General features: G+C 33.2%; 1 protein-coding gene across 1 annotated transcript; it reads left to right on the top strand.

The window, feature by feature from the left end:
* Positions 1 to 7,832: 7,832 nt before the first annotated feature.
* On the top strand, positions 7,833 to 11,214 carry LOC127097040 (pentatricopeptide repeat-containing protein At5g04780, mitochondrial-like). Its single transcript, XM_051035555.1, has one exon. The coding sequence runs from the start codon at positions 7,909 to 7,911 to the stop codon at positions 10,492 to 10,494; it is 2,586 nt and encodes an 861-aa protein (XP_050891512.1). The 5' UTR covers positions 7,833 to 7,908; the 3' UTR covers positions 10,495 to 11,214.
* Positions 11,215 to 17,516: the final 6,302 nt, after the last annotated feature.

Genomic DNA, 17,516 nt, shown 5'->3' with positions numbered 1-17,516 from the left:
TTAAAATGTTTCTATTTTTCCCATTTAAAAACTTATAAATATTTAGTTTAGCGATGTATATTGTTTTAATTTAATGGATCCTTCTTTTAAGAATAATTTATAATGTGTAAGTGAATGAAATGATGTCCTTTATTTAAACAAGATTTTGAAACTCATAAATGCTATTAGTTTTGAACACTTTAAATATTTATAAATATCAATTATATTCTTCTGAAATTTAGGGTGTCATACCTGCCTAGAGTATCCCCTTTTAGATTATGTATGATACCACCAACTTCGCTATAGGTGTTGATTTAGGAGAAATTTAAAAGAAAAGAAAGTTAATGTTGTATATTATGTAACACGACCCTCGATGAAATGCAGATCAATTACGCAACAACGAAAAAGGAATGTTTATATGTAATATTTGCCATCCATAAATTTCATTCATATCTAGTAGGATCGAAAATTATAATTTATATTAACGTGCATTGATAGAGTACCTCATGAATGAAAATGATGCTAAACCAAGATTAATCGATTGGGTTATGCTTTTTCGGAAATTTGGACTGAGAATGTAGTTGCAGATCATCTTTCGAGACCGTTTGTGACAAAAAGAGACAAGTTACCACTTGAGAATTCTTTTCTAGATAATAAATTATTTGCACTGATATAGAAGAAAGCACCTTGGCATGCAAACTTCGTAAACTTCCTAGCCGCCATAGTGTTACCACTATATCTGAATTATCAACAAAAGAAGAAACTTTTTCGAACTTGAAACATTCCAATTGAAATGAACCTCAGCTTTATATGAGGGATTGATGGGATATTTTGAAGGTGTATTCCTGAAAAGGAAATGGAAAGTGTCATGTTCCACTTTCATGCTTCCTCCCACGGTGTTCATACAAGCACATCAAAAACCATTGCGAAAATACTCCAGATTGACCTGTATTGGTCATGTCTCTTTAAAGATGTACACTAAAATATAACCAGTAGCGGATCTATTAGAGAGAGGAAGGGTACAATGACACCCCTCAATTTAAAATATTTTTGCTTATATATATATATATATATATATATATATATATGATGTTCAAACCTATAAAAATTGGAGTGTTATAAAAACTGTGACGAAATGCTCGAAATCGTAGTGTTGAGAAGGTCATTAGAAACAAGAAAGTATATTATGATTCAAAGGAAAATAAAGAAACAAAAAATCAGAAACAGAGTAAAAAGAAAAAAGATAGGGTGAGGCGGCTGATTGAAAAAGAGAGAAAAGGTAGTTAGGGTTTGTTTATAATAATGAGTAATGAGGTTGTATATTTATTCTAACCAACATTCTTGGACTAATAGGTAGGCATGGCAACGGGGCGGGTCGGGGACGGTTTTTACCTCCCCCAAACCCAAACCCGAATCCCAAAACAATCCCCGTTCCCCGCCCCAAACCCAAACGGGGATGGAGAATTAAAATCCAAACCCGTCCCAAATGAGTTCGGGTTAGGTTCGGGTATCCCCGCCCCGCCACCATCCATTTAGTAAAATCAATTTTTTAATATAAATATTTACTTTAAAAAAAATTAAACTATATTATAAATAATAAAATAAATCAATCTAAAAAAATTTCGTAGATACATTTAAATATATTAAATAATTAATACAAATCAAAATATTAAAACATTGACCACTTATTTAATATTCTAAATCATCAAAAATAAATAATAGTGTACATAATAAAATAAACGGGGCGGGTTCGGGGTGGGTACTAGTGTCCCCATTACCCGACCCGTCCCCATTCTTTATAATCGGGGAAAACTCAAACCCAAACCCAAACCCAGTCAAAGCGGGTTTTCCCCGTCAATTTCGGGGCGGGTTCGGGTGGGTACCCGCGGGTACGGATTATGTTGCCATGCCTACTAATAGGCCAACATTATTTAAAGTAAAACTCTTTCAATAAAAGAAAACATATTCTTTTTTTATTGCTTAGTTTTTAATTAAGTCTTGTTTTCTAAAATAAAGTCTTATTTTTCTTATCTTAAATAATGTAGTGTCTTTTTACTATAAATCAACATCAACATGAAATTATTATTATTATTATTATTATTATTATTATTATTATTATTATTATTATTATTTTTTATTTTTTTTAAGTTTTTAGTTTTTGCGTAAACATTGTTTGTTTTATTATTATAAATGAATAAGAAATAATATTTTTATCTTCTTGTACGAAAGAACCTAATAAATATATATATATATATATATATAATATATATATATATATATATATATATATATATATATATATATATATATTATATTATATATATATATATATAATATATATATTATATATATATGATCAAATGACACCAAAGTGTCAAATTTAGTAACATGACATCTCCGATAACTCTTCACCCTATGTTCGTATAATAAAATCTACCATTAAATTGAAAGTTATTATCTATAGATCACGTCTATAAAATTTCACATCAATAAAAAATTACTTGATATGTTAAAGAGAATGGTAAAAATTAATGATTTTCATTAAATTTTGTAAGAGGTTCGTTTTTATGTATCTTGTTAACATACCAAATGATTTACTATTGTTATTAAATTTTATAGACATGATCTATATGATAATAACTTTCAATCAAATGGTAGATTTTATCATACGAATATGCGGTAAAGAGTTAGCGAAGGTGTCACGTTACTAAGTTTGACACCTTGATATCATTTAACGCCGACTATATATATATATTATATAATATATATATATATAATATATATATATATATATATATATATATATATATATAATATATATATATATAATATATATATATATATATATATATATATATATATATATATATATTATAATATATATATATATGAGTCAGAATTAAATGATAACAATGTGTCAACCTTATTAACATGTGTCAAACTTATTAACATGACACATCCGATAACTTTTTACCTTGTATTTGTATAACAAAATCAACAGCTGGATTGAAAGTTGTTATCATATACATCACGCCTATAAAATTTTACATCAATAGAAAATTATTTGATATGTTAAAGAGAATGATAAAAGTTAACATTTTTTATGAAGTTTTGTAAGACGTTAGTTTTTATGTATCTCGTTGACATGTCAAATAATTTTCGATTGATAATAAATTTTATAGACATGATCAATATGATAATAACTTTCAATTTCATGATGAATTTTACTACACGAATATGCGGTAAAAAGTTATCAGAAGTGTCATATTATTAAGTTTGACACTTTAATATCATTTAATCCTGACTATATATATATATATATATATATATATAATATATATATATATATATATAATATATATATTATATATATAAATAAATTAAATAGTAATTTATTGAATGAATTAGTAATCAGATTTGGTTTAAATTTAGACTCATTATTTAAATTATCCTTTGAATTTGATTTATTAGATTAAACATTAAAAAAAAGTGATAAATTTAGTCATTTGAATTTTGTTTAGTGTTGATAGGTTGTGCACTTATTTATTAATTATTTAATAATTAAGTTTTTTGGTGTTTAATACTATTAATAGTTTTTTGCTATTTTTTAGAGTATTATAGTGTTAAACATAAAAATAAATAAATTATATTTTTTTATGACTTTTGTGAATTTTAATTATTATATTTGAGTAAATATTCACTGCTCCCTCCAAATGAAGGTAGGATCCTAAGTTCTTAATTTTTTTCTCAAAAATAATAACACTAAGGTGTCTAAAAATAAAGGATAAAAAATACACATTCGATAAAAGAACTGAAAAAAAGGCTTAATTAATAGAGTTTTGTTATGTATGACTTTTTTATATCTATATTTTATACGAAATTTCAAAAACAAAACTACAAAATATTTTGAAAATAATTTTTTGGCATAATTAGTTACAAAGTCTCTAAATTTAATTTAATGTTTTATTTTAGTTTCTTAACTAAAAAATGTTACAAGTCAGGCATTTAACTTCACTTATATTATCATATTTGGTCATTTCCGTTAAATTCCTATAAAAACGTTAAGTTCTAGTGACGTGGCGTGGCAGTAAGGTCATTGGTAAAAATTTGAGTCAACATATGTATTAAAAACTGATACACTGTTTAAACTGCGAGGGTTTTGTTTTTGGAGGAACCTATGCTGACTCAGATTTGTACCAATGACCTTGTTGTCATGTCATGTCACCAAAACTTAACGTTTTTTTGCAAGAAATTAACAGAAATGATCAAACAGGGTAACAAAAGTGAAGTTAAGAGACTAACTTGTATTGTTTCTTAGTTAAGGGACTAAAACAGATCATTAAATTAAGTTTTTTTTGGATCAAAATAAGAATTTTTATTCCAAAGCAAACAAATACAACCGATCCTCTACGGATCCAGATAAGCGGAACCCCATGACTAAGGAACTAAACAAACCAAGACAAATCCCAAATTAACATATACATATATTAGTTGTATTAATATGAGCTATAAGTTTGGTACTTAAGCAATATCTCATGATAGTTGTATAAGTGATGTGATCTTTAATTCTTGTTTGAGAAAACCATACCATATATTGTCATCCATATGTTGTACACAGTTTCAATAACTGCAATATATTTGCCTTCTTCACCCTTTTTTTTGTGTTTCACAATTCAACCATTTAACTTCATTTTTCCATCTTTTGGGGCCCCTATTATATCCAAGTCATTTCATGACTTCTTTCCACACTGCTTATGTGGTTTGACACTCAAAGAAAACATGATCAATATTCTCATTTTTCTAAGAGAACACACATTCCCCATCTGTATGAATTCCAAAACGAGCATGTATATCCTCTGTATGCAACTGATCCATTAGGTCAAGACAAAGCACAAATAAAGCCCATGGTCTAGCATGACTTGAGAAGAAAATTTTCCTCAAAGTAACCCACTCCTTTTCTCCACATAGCTATGTGTACATTGTTGCAACTTTGTATCTTTTATGTTGTTGCATTGTCATCCAGTATCTACTATGCTGCACGAAGCCTCTGCATTTCATGATTCCTTTAAGAATTCAAGAGGTGTTTTGAGGCTCTCCCTAGTGCATAATGTCCTTCCCTTTTAAATAGTATGCATCCACCCATTTTACACACATCTTGCCTGCTTTCGATTGTAAGTTCTAAAGCAACTTGATCAACATGGTTTTATTCCATACTACTAAGTCTGTTAGATTGAGGCCTCATAAACTTCTTGGCTCACAGATTTTCTCCTAGGATATAGGCGCTTTCATGCAACTAATGTCTTTGCCACTCCAAAGGAAATTCCTACAAACGGACTCCACTTATTTGATTACTTTCTTTGGTATGGGAAACACCTGCGTCCAGTAGGCAGTCATAGCAAACAAAACACTTTTAATCCATTGACATCGACCTGCATAGCTCAAAAGCTTGACAGTCCAATCTCTGATTTTACTCACTATCTTATCAGTCAAAGCTGGAATTGACCAATACTCAACTTCATGTTAGAGAGTGGAACCCCTAAATATCTAAAGGCGAGTTTACTTGTTGTGAACCCCATAGTCTGCATGATTTTATTTTGTTCATGATCAATCACACCATCAAATTATCCCTTGGTAAACATTATTAGGTCATCTGCAAAACATATGTTAGTAATTTGCAGTTTAGCACATTTGGGATGATAATTGAAATTATGATTCCTATGCAACTTTTTCACCACTCTATGTAAATACTCCATATGAGCACAAATAAAAGAGCGGAGACCGGGCCTCCTTGTTTGAGAGCTCTTTTGGCTTTAAGGGTTTTTGTATGATATTCATTGATGACATATTTGTAGGAGACATTGCAGATGCATATCATGATCCACTTGATGTATTTTCTTGGGAAGTTCATCTCTTTCATGATGTTTTCTAAAGCCCTCATTTGTACAATATCATATACCTTCTGAAGTTCCATTTGGATGACACATCTAGGGGAAAACCTCTAAGGAGTTCACATGCTATGATAATGTTATCATGAATGGTTTTTCCAAGCACAAATGTTAATTGACTGTCATCCATCAGGTTGTGATTACCTTACTGAGTTTGGCTGTCAGGATCTTTGAGATGATTTTGTAAATAGTTGTACAACATGTTATAGGTCTCATGTCTTTCATAGTCTTTGTAGCAGGGGGTTTTGGGATCAATGTCACCATAACACAATTCACTGCAGTGTGAAGCCTATTATTTTGGAAGAAATCCTGAACTGTCATTATCATATCCTCCCTAATAACCTTCCAGCTTGCTTTAAATAATTTTGCATTAAAGCCACCAATACCCGTGACTTTGTTATCTCCAATACCCTCAATGGCCTCCCAAATTTTCTTGCCAGTGACAGGTTAGATCAGATTCTCCTTTTGTAATGTTAATGGGCTAAAACATGTATTAAGCCTAAAAATTTCAGTTTAAACTCTGAGGTTTTTATAACCTATTAGACCTCTTATATAAAATAAGTTAATAATATAAAATTAAATTTTATAAATATACCATACACAATTATATGTTCACAACTTAATAAAATAAATATTTTAAAAATCCATTAAAAATTTAATACAATAATATCAATAGTATACATATAAAAAAAGATACTTTCATAATAATGAAACGTGGTTGGAAAAAAACTAATAACAAAGTAATAAAATTTAGTAGTTTGTGTGGTTGTAGAAAAAAAATAAGGAATTCTTTTTTGTGAATGGGGAATATTTTTTAATTTTGACATTTCAAAAATTCTTACAAAAATGGTCAATTTGATGCATTTTTTTGAATTGAGTGATTTTACAAAATCAGCTTCGATTCTTTGGTTCAAACGGTTTTGGTTGATTCAATTCGTTTTTTTTTTTGGATTTTACTTCAGTTTTGATTCACTAGCGGTTTTGAAAAGTTGATCGGACCAGATTCAACTCTGATTCCCAATCCAACTGATTAAACCGACCAGTTCGGACTGACTTTTATAACATTGATTAATACATTTATACATTTATCTTTAAACTCACAAAATTTATAAAAATAGCTCAAAGAATAAAAACTTTATTAGCTTCACAAAAACAAAATTGTTTTAGCAAGAGGGTAAGGTGACACTCTATATTGTATTTTTTTTCTCTCAGTTGTTTGATAAAACTAGCTTATAGTTGATAACTGATAACTGATAGTTGATGGTTGATACCTTATAATTGATAACTGATAACTGATAAATTAATTTGAGTGTTTGGTAAATTAGTTGTTACACTAGTTGATAGATACAAAATGACATAAAAGGATATTCTTAATTAAAAATTGGTGGTTCATTATCTTATTATACTATATTATATTATTAAATTATTATATTTTTATAAAAATAAATGTATTAATAAAAACATGATTTTTTTTAATATATATGAAAAATTAAAGATAACATCAAAATATATTAAATTTGTATATAAATTTTAAATAAAATTTAACGAGATACACAAATTAATAACATTGTAATTTTGAATTTAGATAGATTAATTCAAAATAATAATAAAATTAAGTTTATTGTTTAATATTCTATAATAAAACTCCGATGATATCTTGAATTTTTTTGTTTTGATTGATCTCATTGATTCTCCTATGACTTTCACTAACTTGAGAATTATGAACTTCAAAATTCATTATATACTTTAGATGTTATTTAAAGACATTAAACATTGCAATTGATTCTCCACAGACTCAGTGGCACCTCACCCACTTGCTACACACACCCCACATCTTGGGCCTAGCGTAAATCTTCTTAGCCCATCTTCGGCCCATCAAAAACTAGTCTTCATTTCTTCTACGTACCCATCGTCTCTGACTCGCTTTGTCTCTCACAATTCCACCTTTGACTCGTCCTAGTCATCACGCACCCTCACTTCATGCATGGAACTTCACACCCACTTGATCAAGTTTGGATTTTCCCGCCACCCAAGTCTCAGAAAACATTTGACATCACTTTATTCCAGCTCTCGTTGTTTTGGGCATGCCCGTGACCTGTTTGATCAAAGTACTGAACCAAGTGCGGTTGTTTCTTGGTCTGCATTGATATCACGGTATGTGCAAAATGGGTTTCATAAAGACGCCTTATTGGCATTTAATGAGATGTGTACGTTGGGACTTAAGTGTAATGAGTTTACTTTCCCAAGTGTTCTCAAAGCATGTTCAATCAAAAAGGATTTGAATATGGGGAAAAAGGTTCATGCCATGACTGTGGTTTCAGGGTTTGAGTCTGATGCTTTTGTTTCCAACACTTTGGTTGTTATGTATGCTAAATGTGGGCAGTTTGGTGATTCTAAGAAATTGTTTGGAATGATTTCGGAGCCGGGCGTTGTTTCGTGGAATGCCTTGTTTTCTTGTCATGTGCAGAGTGATTTCTTAGGTGAAGCTGTTGATTTATTTAAACGAATGGTTGAGGGTGAAGTAAGACCTAACGAGTTCAGTCTTTCGATTATATTGAATGCCTGTGCTGGATTGCGGGATGGGAGTCTTGGAAGGATGGTTCATGGTGTTTTAATGAAGCTTGGACATGGTTTGGATCAATTTTCTGCGAATGCGTTGGTTGATATGTATGCTAAAGCAGGGAGGATTGAAGATGCTGTTGCTGTTTTTCGAGAAATTATACACCCTGATACTGTTTCTTGGAATGCAGTTATTGCTGGTTGTGTTCTTCATGACTATAATGAGCTGGCTTTGATACTGTTGAATGAGATGAAAAAGTCGGGAACTTGTTGTCCCAATGTGTTTACTTTATCAAGTGCCTTAAAAGCTTGTGCTGCAATGGGGCTTAAGGATTTAGGTAGACAGATACATTCTTGTTTGGTAAAGATTGATACTGATTCAGATTTGTTTGTGGCTGTTGGGTTAATAGATTTGTATTCCAAGTGTGAGATGATGGATGATGCAAGAAGAGCTTATGATTTGATGCCAACAAAGAAGGATAGTATTGCATGGAATGCCTTGATCTCCGGTTACTCACAGTGTGGCGATGACTTACAAGCTGTCTCACTTTTTTTCAAAATGCATCATGAAAATATAGAGTTCAACCAAACAACTTTGTCGACGGTTCTTAAATCTGTGGCAAGCTTGCAGGAAATTAAGGTGTGCAAGCAAATTCATACAATTTCCATGAAGTCTGGAATTTATTCAGATTTCTATGTTATAAACAGTCTTCTTGACACTTATGGAAAATGTAGTCATATAGATGAAGCTTCTAAAATATTCGAAGAGCGCGTTTTGGAAGATTTGGTGGCTTACACATCCATGATAACGGCATATTCTCAGTATGGCGATGGGGAGGAGGCTTTAAAGCTATATTTGCAAATGCAAGTTGCAGAGATCAAGCCGGATCCGTTTGTCTGCAGTTCTCTTTTAAATGCTTGTGCAAACTTGTCGGCATATGAGCAAGGGAAGCAACTACATGTCCATGCCATTAAGTTTGGGTTTATGTCTGATATTTTTGCCAGTAATTCTCTTGTTAATATGTATGCAAAATGTGGAAGCATAGAGGATGCTGGTCGCGCCTTTTCCGAGATACATCAGAGAGGAATCGTCTCATGGTCTGCAATGATTGGAGGGTTGGCTCAACATGGACATGGTAAAGAGGCTCTTAAGTTGTTCAATCAAATGCTTGAAGATTGTGTGTCACCAAACCATATTACATTAGTCAGTGTTCTCTGTGCATGTAATCACGCCGGTTTGGTAAATGAGGGGAAACAATATTTTGAAACAATGGAGGAAAAGTTTGGTATCAAACCTACACAAGAGCATTATGCTTGCATGATTGATCTCCTTGGAAGATCAGGGAAACTAAATGAAGCAGTGGAGCTTGTGAATTCCATTCCATTTGAAGCTGATGGATCAGTTTGGGGGGCACTTCTCGGTGCTGCAAGAATCCATAAAAACGTTGAACTTGGTCGGAAAGCTGCAGAGATGCTTTTTGTTCTCGAGCCAGACAAATCTGGTACTCATGTTCTCCTCGCAAACATTTATGCATCAGCAGGGATGTGGGAAAATGTTGCTAATGTTAGAAAGGTTATGAAAAACAGCAATGTGAAGAAGGAACCTGGAATGAGTTGGATTGAGGTCAAAGACAAGATACACACTTTCATTGTTGGAGATAGAAATCATTCTAGAAGTGATGAAATATATGCTAAATTGGATGAGTTAAACGAGCTTCTAAGTAAAGCTGGATACAGTCCCATCACAGAGATTGATATACATAATGTGAACCAAAGTGAAAAGGAAAAGCTCTTATATCATCATAGTGAGAAACTTGCTGTAGCTTTTGGATTAATAGCTACACCACCTGGAGCTCCGATAAGAGTAAAAAAGAATTTGAGAGTTTGTGTTGACTGCCACAGTTTTCTCAAGTTTGTATCTAAGATTGTTTCAAGGCAAATTGTTGTTAGAGATATTAATAGGTTCCACCATTTTAAAGATGGATTATGTTCTTGTGGTGATTATTGGTGATATCATTAAGATGACTCATTCATTATATACACAACATCGAAAATGCTGGTTTTTTTACAAACTTGGTTGTAAATCAAGCATACTCATGACACGGTGGTCCAACATGGAAAAAGAAAGGAAACACTCGGCATTTCCATCTTCATCGATCGCGACAACACCACCGTATCCAACCTCACTGGCCTTTCAGACGCAAAGACTACATTGCCCGATTTCCAGTTGTTGCCGAGGATTATCGTTCAATTCTTTTTAGTGGAGTGTTCAATATGCGGGGAAAGGCGTGTGAGGTGGTGATTGATACTGTGAGCAGTTCTGTTGGCCCTTTGAGAGCCGTTGGTCAAGGAAGGACGCCGGTAAGGGAATCAATTTTGTTGATATAAATTTTATCAATTAATTCAACTTATGTACTGATATTGCAGAAGTTTCCTCAAACTGTTTTTGTGAGGATTATGTCCTTGCACACATCCCTATTGCTTGTAAAATAATTACAAAGGGAGTGTCTTTCAAAAAATTCACTGGCATACAAAATTTGTGAATGCATCATTTAGAATTCTAGATTGTTTTAGTTTCAATTTTCATTTAATTTGTATTTAAATGCCATTTAGTTTTGTATTTCATTTACAATTGAATTTGGATTATTGTATAAAATCCAAAGGTAGTTGTAATATGTAACCGAACTGTGAATTTGAGAATTAGAGAAATTTAGTTACAGGATTTTCTCTATTATTCTCTCTGCAACTTTTTATCATCTTCTTCAGTTATTGTGCATTAATGAAAGTTTAGTATAAACTCCAATAATTGGTATCCAGATATCTGATTCTGATTCACGGGAAACACGAGTGTATTGAGGTGTGTGTGATTGATTTCGTTCCTGAAATTCGTGTTGAATTGAAGTTCGAAATCGAAGCGAATCCCAAATCCTGATTCTCAGGATTTGGGAACACAAATGTTAGTGAGAACTGAGTGATTTGCACAAGAATGAAGATGAACGACAAAAATGTAACTTGAATACAAAGCTTCCAGTATTCGACGAAAAGAATTGGAATCAGTGGTCGATTCAGATACGTGTGTTGTTTGGCGTTCAAAATATTCTTGATCTCGTCAATGATAGTTACACGTCAATTGCAGAAAATGCAATAGAAGTGCAAAGAGATGTGCAACGTGAAACAAAGAAGAAGGATCAGAAGGCGTTGTTTTATATCCATCAGTGTGTGAATACGAAGGTGTTTGAGAAAATTGCCGATTCGATGGCGGCGAAGGTGGCATGGGATACACTAGTGCGGTGATATGGCAGTGACGCATCAGTGAAGAAGGTCAAGTTGTAGTCCCTTTATAAGTAATATGAGAATCTCAGCATGAAGAACAATGAGAAGGTGTCGGATAACATATCCAAAGTGATTGTGATCACGAGTGAGATGAAGTATTGTGGAGAAACGCTAATCATTTAAAAGGTACTGAGATCACTTACTCCTTAGTTTGATTACATAGTTGTAGCCATAGAACACTCTAAAAACACCAGCACCATGAGAATTGAAGAGCTTCAGAGTAGTTTACATGCACAAGAGTTACGTCTGATTGAAAAGAAACTCTGAAAGAGAGTCAGAACAGGCTCTGAAAGCTCCTTTTGTCAAGAAGAACCAGAAGCAGACATGGTTAGAAAACAAGAAAAAAAGTGGTGGTGGTGTTCAAAAGTTAGAACGCTCTAACTCTGAAGAGAAGAAACATAAGAATGTTCAGAAGCGAAAGAAGAAGTTTGATAAGAGAAATGTTCAGTGCTATAGTTGCAACAAGTTTGGCAATTTTGTTGCTGATTGCTGGTCAAATAAGGTTTGCAAGGATGAAGAAGCCAACATACCCAGAGGAGATTATGATGATAAACCTGTGCTATTGATGGCATCTTAGAATGCATGTGGATCAATGGTAGACTGGTGGTATATGGACATTGGCTGCTCAAATCACCTAACTAGAAACAAACAATGAGTTATTGATTTTGACTATGGTAAAAGGACCAAGATCAGATGTGCTGATGATGAGTATCTAAATGCTAAAGGAATGGGAAATGTCAAAGCGAAATTGAACAATGACAAAACTGTATTGATCAAGGATGTATGATATGTTTCTGGCATGAATAACAATATGATGATTGTAGGTCAACTGATTGGAAAAGGATTTTCAGTAACCATGAAAGACAATCTCTTGAAGTTGTATGATTGTAATTAGAAGCTGATTATGCAGTATGAACTGGAAAGAAACAGAACATTCAAAGTGAATTTTGCAACAACAGACACTCAATGTCTTAGTGCAAGAAATGCTAAAAGGGAAAGTGAGTTGTGACATGATAACACCGAAATACATAATTTATTTTGACTCGATTTGCACATGTTTTAGTATCATTTTATTGCATTTTATAGTGTTATGCTAGTAGTTTATGCATGTTTCAGGTACTTTACGAGTAAGAGTCGATTTATGAAGAAACCTGACGAAAACGACAAAAAATGGAGAAAAGTGGCAAAAAAATACACTGATAGCCATCTACATGGCGCCCGACATGACCCCTGCCATGACTAGGCAGTCATGGAGCCCACCAGAGAAGAAATAGGAATGCAGAAGACGTAGTCAAAGGCTCATGGCGACCGCCACAAGCATCATGGTGACCGTCATGCATATAAAAAATGTCAAAAATCACACTTTGCACTTGTGGCGAGCGCCATAAGCTTCATGGAGACCGCCACAAGCTTCATGGCGTCCGCCATGAAGTTCGTCCCCTGAAAAATCGCAACAGAAAGAATCAGTCTTTCCCCATTCTCCCATATTTTTCTCCCACGAAGTTTACACGACCATGACTCAATTAAGCACCTATGACACTATAAATTTTGAGTTTTTAGGAGATTTATCCATCCAAGTTTGTATGCATAATTTTTATTCTTAGTTTTAAGCATAAAATACATTCAAAAGTGATAGAGCTCTCGCATTGGGGGACTATTACACCGTAGCTTTTATGATCTTTTTATTGTAAGATTGGATCAAAGTAACTGTGCCGTTATTAGAAGTTATTTTCCGTTCTGTGTACTCTAAGTTATTTCCGCCTTAATTCCAGTTTTTCAAGTTCTTTATATAACTGCTTTAATTTAATTCTATTTGTTTGAAATTTATTTACTTGCAATGTTGCTGTTAATTTCTGTTACCATGAATTGTATGTTTATGTTTAATACCATGTCCGGCTAAATGGTTGAGTCCGGTATGTGAGGACCGTCGTTCCGCCGGGACTCGGTAATAAGTTGACGTAAACCTTTTTATAAATTATTTTTCTGGTTTTGATTTTTAATTTTAAGTCTGAAAAGTTTTGCACGAGAGTGAAAGCATTAAGGTTTCGAGTCAAGACCACGAGAGTGTGAGGCTAGAACCAGATAGTAAAAATTGGACATTAATCCTAAACACAGCGAAAGAGCTTTAGGATTGATTAGAACTTATTGGTTTTCAAAAAGTATTTCCTGATTCAAATGGGCTAGCAAGAGCAGACATATGGTCTGGAAGTATATCTAGAGTCAACAACACGAGAGTGTGAGATAAAGGTTTTTAAATTAATAATTTTCTACTGAAAAGTGATTTAATACATTAGCACATGTCAATAAATTATTGAGTCCCCGAGGCACACCGGGATCCACATTCCAGTCTGTCCTTTCTGATATATTTTCTAAACTTTATTCTAATTTTAGTTTTAATTTCCCCTAAATCACATTTTCATAAGCCTTAGGTTTACATAGCACCAATAGATAGCGTTAAGTTTGATTATTGGTGCTTGTAGATTCAATATCTTTTAAAACTACACGATATAACTGTGCACTTGCAGTTAGATATTTCGATGGACTCACTAAGTCGCGATCAAGACACAAGAGATTGGAGAATCTGAACTACAAAAGCTTAGGGCATCCGAATTTAAAGAATCTGGTATATGGAATTCCAAAGATTGTGGCACCAGACAAATCAGATGATATATGCATGAGAGACAAAAAATCAAGATGGCCATTCTCATCAGAAATGCCTCCAAGAGCAACTCATGCTTTAGGTGTGGTGCATTATGATGTATGTGGGCCTTTTGAGGTACATTCACTTGGAGGGAACAAGTACATTGTGTCATTTATGGATGATTCACAAGAATGACATGGGTAACACTCATTAAGTTCAAACATGAGGTGTTTATTGAGTTCAAGAAATTCAAAGTGAAGGCTGAAAATCAAAGTGGATAAAGGTTGGAGATCTTCAGAACTGATGGTGGAGTGAAGTTCAACTCAACAAAGTTCAAGAAGTTTTGTGAGGAACATGGTATTGAGAATGAGGTGAATGCTCCATACACTCCATGACATAATGGTCTTGCTGAAAGGAGAAATAGAACTCTGCTTGACATGACAAGGAGCATGCTGAAAGAGAAGAATTTACCCCACACATTGTGGGGTGAAGCAATTGTAACTTCAACATATGTGATTAACAAATGTCCAACAAAGAAATTAAATGAAGTAGTTCTTATTGAGAAATTTACTAGAAGAAAGCAAAATGTTAGCCATTTCAAGGTGTTTGGTTCTGTATGTTACAAACATATACCATATGCTACTAGAAGAAAATTGGATGACAAAAACAGAGTCATGTTGCTTATAGGTTACCATAGTACATGTCCATATAAGCTCTATTTCCCAGTCGCCAACAAAGTTAAAGTCATTAGAGATATCATAGTGAAAGAATCAGAAACATGAGATTGAAGCAAATCTCAATCCAACTCCAGTGAAATGTCAACACTAGAGTCTGATTCTGCCTCTGAAGGTGATTTTGGCTATGAAGGTGAGTCTGAATTTGAAGATGACTCTGACTCTGAAGGTGAGATTGAATTTGAGGGCAATTCTGACTCTGAAGGCGACTCTAACTCTAATGGTGGATTTGACTCTGAAGGTGATCCAGCCTCTGAATTGATCCCGCCTCTAAAGGTGGAGCTTCTAAAGGTGGAACTTCTAAAGGTAAATCTTATGAAGGAGGGGCTTCTGAAGGTGGTCCTGCTTCTGAAGGTGAACTTGCATAGTTCCATAGGCCACAAAGAGTTAGACAAATATAAGGAGACTTGCATATTTTGAGTTATTGCATGATACTGAGATTGACTATGAAAGGGAAGTCATACATAGTGCCATGATGGTGGACTCTGAACTTGTCGGCATCAATGAGGCTCTCAAGAAGGTGTTGATAAACTCCATGAATAAATAACTTGAGGCCATTGAAAGAAATAAGACATGGGAATTGACTGCTCTACCTCAAAACAGGAAAGCGATCAGTGCGAGATGGGTTTTCAAGATAGAGGTGAAGTCAGATGGTTCAACTGCTAAGCATAAAGCAATGTTAGCAGCTAAAGGATTCCTACAAAAGTATGGTTTAGAATACTTTGAAGTGTTTGTACCTGTAGCTAGACATGAAACCATGTGGTTGATTATTGCTATAGCTACAAATAAGAATTGGCCTCTGATACATTTAGATGTAAAGTCAACTTTTCTGAATGGTCCATTGCAAGAAGAAGTTTATGTGTTACAACCTCCTGGATTTGTGAAAAATAACAAAGAAGGGATGGTGTACAAGCTACATAAAGCTTTGTACGGGATGAAACAAGCTCCAAGGGTCTGGAATTTGAAAATTGATTCATTTTTCAAGCATATGGGATTCAAAAAATGTGGAATGGAGTATGGTGTGTATGTGCAACATACTTCTGATGGCAATGTGATTTCGGCCTGTGTTTATGTAGATGACATGCTTCTGACACGAAGATGTACTTCTGAGATAAACAAGTTTAAAAAGGTGTTGATGAATGCATTTGATATGACTGAACTTGGAAATATGGTATATTTTTTAGGGATGAAGATTTTACACTTTAAAAAGGGAATCATTATGCACCAACTGAAGTATGAACTTGAGTTGCTTCCGATATTTGAGCTGATGAATTGTAAGTCACCAGTCACACCTACTGAGACAAATCATAAGCTGGATTTTAATGATGGTGGTAAGGATATAAATGTTACAACCTTTAAATAATTGGTTGGTTGTCTGAGATATCTATGTAACACCAGGCCTGGCATATGTTATGTAGTTGGAATGATGAGTAGTTATATGAGAAAGCCAATATGGTCACATTGTTAAGCTACGATCGATATTTTAAGGTATGTAAAAGGGACTCTAAGGCATGTAATTTTGTTTCCATATGGAGTGTTAGATGATGCTGAGCTGTTATGCGACTCAGACTCTGACTGATGTGGTGACAGAGTGGACAAAAGAAGCACTACATGATACATGTTTATGTTTATGTATCTTAGAGCTCTAATTTTTTGGGGCTACAAGAAGCAACCATTGGTTGCATTGTCAACCTGTGAAGCTGAATACATAGCTGGTGCTTTGTTAGCTTGTCAAGCTGTTTGACTGATGAATTTGCTGTAGGAATTGAAGTTCAAGGTGAACAAACCATTCAAATTAATGATTGACAACAAATCTTCCATAAGTCTTGATAAGAATTCAGTGCTTCATGGAAGAAGCAAGCACGTTGATAAGAATTCAAGGTGTTGTTGATTTTTAAACTTGAATTTGAATTAAGAAATGGTGTTGAAATGTAATTCAACCTTGAAGATTGTTTTAGTTTTAGTTTTTATTTCATTTGTATTTGAATATTTATGTATTTGAATGTCATTCAAGATTGTATAAAATCCAAAGGTAGCTGCAATTTGTAATAAAATTGTGAATTTGAGAATTATAGAAAGTTAGTTAGAGGTTTTTCTCTCTTCTCTCTCTTTGCAACTATTCATCAACTTCTTCAATTCTTATGTATTAATGTAGGTTTAGTGTAAACTCCTACATGTATGACCAATATATTATTACTATTATTATTATATTATATTATATTATATTATTATTATTATTATTATTATTATTATTATTATTATTAACTCATGAAAATATAAATGTTTAATGAACAAGGAGAAATTTTTACTCAAATAACCCAATTT

The sequence above is a fragment of the Lathyrus oleraceus genome, chromosome 6 (assembly GCF_024323335.1).
Source record: "Lathyrus oleraceus cultivar Zhongwan6 chromosome 6, CAAS_Psat_ZW6_1.0, whole genome shotgun sequence".
Taxonomy (NCBI): Eukaryota; Viridiplantae; Streptophyta; class Magnoliopsida; order Fabales; family Fabaceae; genus Lathyrus; species Lathyrus oleraceus.
Note: the sequence above shows the minus strand (reverse complement) of the source record. Positions and strands in the feature narration are given on the sequence as shown.

Bases quoted from the DNA above. Each gene is read 5' to 3' on its own strand.
- LOC127097040 (XM_051035555.1), top strand. From the start codon at position 7,909: ATGGAACTTCACACCCACTTGATCAAGTTTGGATTTTCCCGCCACCCA.